This window comes from Zootoca vivipara, chromosome 1, assembly GCF_963506605.1.
Source record: "Zootoca vivipara chromosome 1, rZooViv1.1, whole genome shotgun sequence".
NCBI lineage: Eukaryota > Metazoa > Chordata > Lepidosauria > Squamata > Lacertidae > Zootoca > Zootoca vivipara.
The window spans coordinates 125,142,365-125,149,443 of record NC_083276.1 but is presented as its reverse complement, the minus strand read 5'-3'; the positions used below and the strand labels follow the sequence as shown (position 1 = coordinate 125,149,443).

The following is a 7,079-nucleotide window of genomic DNA, read 5'->3' as shown; positions in this document are numbered from 1 at the left end:
TTGTTACTCAAGGACCATTCACAAAATATGCTACTTTAGCACACAGTCCAATGGTCTAGGGGTGGGGGAACCCAAAGAATATTGCAGTATTTTGCCTCCACAAGCCAGCTCTTGAATTGACCGGAAAAAAGCATGCCCCCCCTCCTTTCCCCAAAATGTTAGCATTGCTCTGATAAAGGCCCTTTTTAAACCGAAGAAAACCCTGTTTTGGTACATCTTAACGCATACTTTCTCTCTCCTTCGCCACAATTTCGCTCCCCACTCCCTCCATCTTCATGCATGACATAGTTCCTCATGTTGGTATATTCTCAAATTATTGGAAGATGTAACGAAGTTGTCAAAGGATGGGTTTGCTGTGATCCCGTTGTGAAGTTTTTGTGAATGACCTGTACAAAAAAAAATGCCTCTGTGAAAGGCTGGGGTTTGGATTAATCCTGATGAGAAATGAGAAAATGGCATGATAAAGTCAACAATCTGGTGACTTTACCTCACACAGCCCACATTAGCATAAAATAATATACATACAAGGTAGCTAAATTACCGGTAAAACTGGAGCACGGACCCTAATTTCCCCATCTATGGTTAGTTTTTAAGGCATAGGGCTATCTAGTTCAGACTTTGCAGAATAATCCTTTTGACTAATTGTGGCATAATTTAGGAGCGTACTCATGCAAACAGGCTGGAGTTCTTAGTTGTCTAGCCAGCTGTGGTGAGTAAGAATCACCTCTAGGCAATCTTTTTTTTATAAAAATAAATAAATTGTTTCTTTTAGGCCACAAATGACTAATACAGATATGTGTGGGCAGATGGGCAATTAACGTTCATGGACTTAGTTATATAATTGCTAATGACTTTTATCCTCTCTATATTTATTTCCCTCAGTTGTGGGCCTGATTATTTGGAGATAAGCAAGTTTGCCTTGGCTGACTGGAGGAAAACTTTCTGGTACAGGAAGAGCAAGCATTGAGTTTTCTTGTTCTCTCTGGAAACGAATTCTGATGATAATGTGCTGTCTATGAAAGAACTCAAAAGATGCTCCCACCAGCATCCCCACATCAGAAGTCACTCAAGAGCACCTTTCCTATTGACATTCTGTCATTCTGTCAAGAATGCCAAGATCAAGGAGATTAAACATGTGCTTCTGACTCACTAGAATATCACTGGCCTCCGCTGAAAACTTCCACCACCAAAAAGCCTTGGCTAGATCCATATAAGCTCACTTGCCATCCTTTTCTTTTTCAAAAAGCAGACATATTTGGGATGGAACAGTTGAATTTAGCGAAGTCATCCACCCACTCGGCACATTTTAAATACTCCGTTGGTGTGGAACTGGTACCTGTATAATGATAATCCGATTAGTGATGGTGGAAGGTCCCTCTAGGACAGTGTAACAAATATTAAACAATTCCTTTTGTTGACTTCATCCCATGAGCCATCTTTCCCCGGAGACTTTGCTCGACTTTAATCTAATCCTCTCCTTCCGCCAGGAATCCCTTTGTTGGGAAAGATCGGAAACAAACCCCAGGAATGACAAGTCTGTCCCTAAGCCTTGGATCAGTCAATACATTCTTGAAATTATCGGATCCCAACTGTTCTGTTTGTCCACCCAGCCCCTGGTCTGGCGATCTCTTTATCAAGGGACACTCAGATTTATCCTAAGGGTCCAGAAATCAGACCGCACTGTTAACATCTCGGTTGCCAGGTCAATCTTACTGACACTGCTTTCTAAACAAAATAGGCAACTCAGGACATCTGTTTCCTCTGTTACTGCTGAGATGTGTAGTCAGAGAAGGAAGACATTTCCCGTAACCAGATTCTGTTAGCATCTATGCCGGTGTAAGTCATCCATAGATTGATGTAAACATCAGAGATTCACTAATTCCAAAGCACGGCCAAATTCAATTTATTTTTGTGATAGAAAATGTATTTTCTCTTTTAAAAATGAAAAAAGCTTGGCTTTTGCTTGACCCAAATGAACGTGCAGCTCAAACTATCGTCCGCTGTTGCTTTTGCTATGTGCAGTGTTGTTTGTGCTGTGAAAACTTTTGCTGTAGCACTCAGTACAAATAAAGCTGAGGCTGGTGAGGGTCTTCAAAACTAAGGGGAAATGTCCTTATTACTCACACCTAACACAAAGTGCAGACATTGGACTTAGAAGCTGTGGGCTTGCTCCAGTGTTGCAACCGTGTGTCAAAAGCCCCCTTTCCAGCAAGATTACCTCTCTTGGGTCACTACAACCACAGTCCCTTATCCACCTTCTTTCTTGGTCTTCTGAGCAATGAAAGAGCACCAGATTATGATTCAGGCTGGATCTGAGGCTCCGCTCTGTAGGCTTTCATATATACATCCAGTCTTCCCGACCTTGATTGGTGCTGGTGCCAGCTATGGCTCACTCTGGCCATGGGATCTTAAGATGGCATTAAGAAAGTGGCAGAGGGCCACCTGCCCAACTGTCTTGAGCCAAAGTGACAGCAGTAGCAATGGGTGCTGTTTCCTTCACTTCAGTGCAGGAGTAGCTTCCACCACTGAAAGACTTTCATCTGGTTATATTGTTGTTGTTGTTTAGTCGTTTAGTCATGTCCGACTCTTCGTGACCCCATGGACCATAGCACGCCAGGCACTCCTGTCTTGCACTGCCTCCCGCAGTTTGGTCAAACTCATGTTCGTAGCTTCGAGAACACTGTCCAACCATCTTGTCCTCTGTCGTCCCCTTCTCCCAGTGCCCTCCATCTTTCCCAACATCAGGGTCTTTTCCAGGGAGTCTTCTCTTCTCATGAGGTGGCCAAAGTATTGGAGCCTCAGCTTCAGGATCTGTCCTTCCAGTGAGCACTCAGGGCTGATTTCCTTCAGAATGGATAGGTTTGATCTTCTTGCAGTCCATGGGACTCTAAAGAGTCTCCTCCAGCACTGGTTATATGCTGGTAGAATGCAGTTGCTGGAGTAACGCAGCAGTCGGTAAAGCATGATTTGTAGTGTCATTATGCTGACTACGTCTGGAGAGCTTAGTATTGCTAGTAGAGTGTTGGTGGTATTTTATTGTTACCAGAGTTGGGTGTCACCGCCACTCTCTGCAAGACTCCAGGGGATTCCAGTTTCTGTGTTCCTTTGGAGAATTGAGACATGCTGGTGGAGACTGTTGTAGATTTAAGAAATATGGTTTATTCACCCACTGTATTTACACCTTCAGTCTGCATGCAGGGAGTCCAGATCTTACAGCATGGTCATTTCAAGAGGGGCATGTCTCTCACAGTAGTGCAGCCAGCCTGCCCAAGATGGATCCAGTCTTTCGTCTTCTTCCCAGAACACCCTGCTTAAAACTCTCTTTTCCTGTCGCCTCACACCCAGTTACCCTGGCAACCTTCCGACTCCCCAGTCTCTGTTCATATCTCAGGGCAAGTGGGGAGGACAGTTCTCTTGCATTGCCCATGACCCTCAATGGCCCCGTTTTGTTTGTGAATGGCCCTAGCTTGGCCAGATCATTTTGCATAGGCTGGCCCAGGAATTCCTCTGCAGCTTGTATTTCTCCCTTCACACTCCAAATAAATCAAAATCCTACCATTTATTAATGTCTAGGATTTTTTGGGGGGTTCCCCCAATCTATGACATTATTATCTGTTCATATAAGGTAAAGGTAAAGGGACTAGCCCACCCTTAATCAAATGGTCCCAGGGCATATTGATAGTTGCACTTAATCCTGAAACCTAAAAGGGGTGTGTGTGTGAATATTTTGCTCCTTTTACTTATGCCTATAATACAGTCTGCTCCTACTTTCTATGGTCATTTCTTAGTTTTAATGGCAAGCCCAGACTCTTTAAAATATTGAGGATATATCAGCGGATGTCTCAAATAGCGACAACGAACTGCATCCATCGACTTCCTTGCCCCAGAAAAGAAGTCCACACTTCGTTTGTTCTTTTCACCAAAACTTGCTAGAGCTGATTTTGTGGTGACCCTTCTCGTACGGAGCAAAGAGATCACACATTTCTGGTTTCAGCTTCACTCCGGGAACCGTGAAGATGGACTGTGCTATGAAGGAAACAAAGAAGCCGAGTATCAGTTATAGGGGAGCAATACAGGGGAGCCTGCACTGGGTCAAATCTCACTTGGTGGTGACCCACATTGGTAGTCTTGAAAGAAAACTGCCCCTGTGTGATGCTGCTTGACACAGGAGTAAGCTTATTCCTGGGTGAGCTTCTCCAGATTTCTTGGAGAATCTCTACACCAGTGCAAGTGGGTTTCAGTGCAGGGATGGATAACCCGTCTCTCTCCAAATATTGTTGGGCTCCAACTCCCATCAGCTTCAGCCAATGGATGGGGATGATGGGAGCTTGAGTCCAACAACATCTGTAGGTTCTCCATCCCTCTTCTAGTGGAATCTATCATTTCAGTAACATTTATGATACCTTAAAAAAAAACACCACAACCCAGTAGCTATGCCATGTCCAAGCCTTTGTAAGCCAACAGCTCTCCAGATATTTTGGACCACAACTCCAATCTGCTGTGGTAGCTGGGACTGGTGAGAGTTGTACTCCAAGGATCTGGGAAACACCAGGTTAATGAAGGGAGACAGGCAATCTACTCCAGAAATTCATCCACAGACTGGAACATACGGTACCATAGTAGGAACCAGCAGCAAACTATTCCTGGTCTCCTTCCCAAAGTAATTTTAACATGAAACCACCACTGGAAACTACAACAGTAGAAAGAAACATGTTCACTCTGCAGTTCTAGTAGTAAACTGGCAATTAGTTGATTTATTGGCAAAAAGTCACACATCTGCATTATTTAACAAGCAAGCAATAGGGTAGCTTTGCACGTTACAAGAAGTGTCAAAAGTCCGAGTGACTCATGAATCCACTTTTTTTTGAAATCTTGAGGTTGTGTGTGCACATCTTCCTCCCTGTGAGATGTGCAAGATCTGATTGTGGGCACAGATTATACAAGTTCCCTGATCCTACATGAGCCTGGGAGCACACAAAGTGGATGAGTCAGTTGTTTGTTATCATTGCACAGCAGGGAATGGTTCCTGAACCATTATCCTTGGCTCCAGTTAGCCAGTTGCTTATCAGACTAAACTGATGGGGTTCCCACCCACCCCCTTAAAAGTCTTCCAGGTCACCTCTGTTGATGGCTTTTTGATGGGATGCTGATGAGGTCCTGGGGATTAAAAAAAGCCATCTAGTCACACCTAGACTTTGTCTGATCATCAGCCTTGACTTGGCACTCCATCTCTCTCTCAGACCATACTTTGCAGCCTGGATTCCTAACCTGTCCCAATTATGGACTGTTTTCCATCCCCCAGCCTCTTTCTTTTGGCTTAAGGGCTGGGAGAGATCCCTGTCTGAAATCCTGGAGAGCTGCTGCCAGTCACTGTATATGATATTGAGCCCAATGCAATGGGCTATAGGTCTGACTCAATACAAGGCAGCCTTCCTATGTTCTTCCTGTGTGTGCCAAGCAAAGCCTATCCTCCAACACCTTGCCACTGGTCCCAATTCCCCCCCCCAGCAACTGCTGCCTGAGATGGGTGCCTCACTCTGCCCAATGATAGAGCCGGCCCTCCTTAACCGGGACACTTATGCTTTTACTGTGCAGCACTTCTGGCAATATGTGAAGTTGACCAGCATTTCTACATTTCAGTCCCAGTAATCCTCCCAGAAAAAAAACCCAATTCTCTTTATAGTTACTTTGTTTTTTTAAAAAAACGTAAAGAGGAAGAAATGCGCATTAGTATTTTCCTAATATCATAATAAAAAGTAGCCCAGAAACTTCCACAAGTTTCCCTTTTCCCTTTGGAGGGCGTGTGGAGCGTAGCTAGGATTCTCTAGCACAGCTTTTTGCCCTGGTAGGATTCTTATCTGGAAATTCTCTTTTTTTAAATGCCAGGAGCCCCAGAAAAGAAATAATTTGGCATAACAGTAGTGGGAATGCAGCCTGCTAATCAAAAGGATTCAGATCTTCCTATGTGCTGCCAAGCTCTCTTCTTCCCACCCAGTGGAGGGTGGGAGGGAAGGGGAGAGGGAGGGAGAGGGAGGGAGAGAAAGGGAGAGAGACAAAAAGACAGAGCAAACCGAAAGCATGGTGCTTCCCTTCTTCAGCAATCTTAACAAATGCAAACGCTTCCACTCCACTGACTCCTCATTAACTTACCGAATCTGACAGTCTAATTATCGCAGCTGCTTTGCGCTTAGAATAAATAAATATGAAAGTGGATGTTTAAAGAAAACGAGAAGGGAAAGTGCCGTCATCCAGGCAGTCAATAGAGAGAGATTGTTTTAAATTTTTATATCCGTACGTATTTAGAGCATTTTGGGGGGAAAGACAGTGCGATAGTGGTCTTTCAGACTAATTGAGTTCCATCTCCAGCTTTAACTTCTAAACTTTTGTTCCCTGTGAAACCTGCATCTCTATTTCGTGCTCCCCCCCCCCCCCAGTCTGAGCTTGTGGGTGGCGGCAGGGTTTAGCTCTGGCTAGCTGCCTGTTTTGGTCCCCCAGCATCCCTGGATGCAAAGCAATTCAGCCAGCAAAATGCAGCGGTGGCACATTGCAGAGCATAGTTACAGGTAGGTAGCCATGTTGGTCTGCTGTAGTCGAAACAAACAAACAAACAAACAAACAAACTGTCAGAGGGCCTGATGTGGCTACTCTAGAGTAACGACTCCAGCATAGTCTTTTTAGGCTTTTATTAAGTGCTGATTATTTACAGTGGTCAGAACGATCTATATACATGCTTAAGGTGAGGTGTCAGAACCTCCGAATGGCGATTGGCGCGTTTTCTTCCAGCAAAGAAGCTTTGGGAGACCCAACCTCTTCCCCCTACGTTTGCGTCGCAATTCCGGAGTTGGGGGGATTGGCCTTCCCCCCCGTGCTCCCATCTTCCTGTTCCACCTGGGGCATGGGCTCCGCAACCTTGCCTGAGCCTCGGACACCACTTCCTGACTCTCCGCTGGAGGCAGAGCTCTCCCTACTCTCTCCAGCGCTTGGGGATGGGCTGGAACTTAAGATGGGAGGGACTTCCCTGTATCCCTTGTCCCTCACACAAACAAACAAACAAAAAATCCTTCCAGTAGCACCTTAGA

The 7,079-nt window shown here is 45.0% G+C and overlaps 1 protein-coding gene and 1 long non-coding RNA gene across 2 annotated transcripts in view; one reads left to right on the top strand and one right to left on the bottom strand.

The window, feature by feature from the left end:
• The window catches only part of LOC118096098 (uncharacterized), a 124,163-nt gene that overhangs the window by 74,286 nt on the left and 42,798 nt on the right, over nt 1-7,079 (top strand). The gene's annotated exons all lie outside the window — the stretch shown is intronic.
• CDK15 (cyclin dependent kinase 15) overlaps nt 3,642-7,079 on the bottom strand; it is a 48,300-nt gene continuing 44,862 nt past the window's right edge. Inside the window, exon 13 of the mRNA XM_035137365.2 lies at nt 3,642-4,026. Within this exon, the coding sequence (XP_034993256.2) occupies nt 3,917-4,026 (110 nt within the window). The 3' untranslated portion in view covers nt 3,642-3,916. The remainder of the gene's footprint in view (nt 4,027-7,079) is intronic.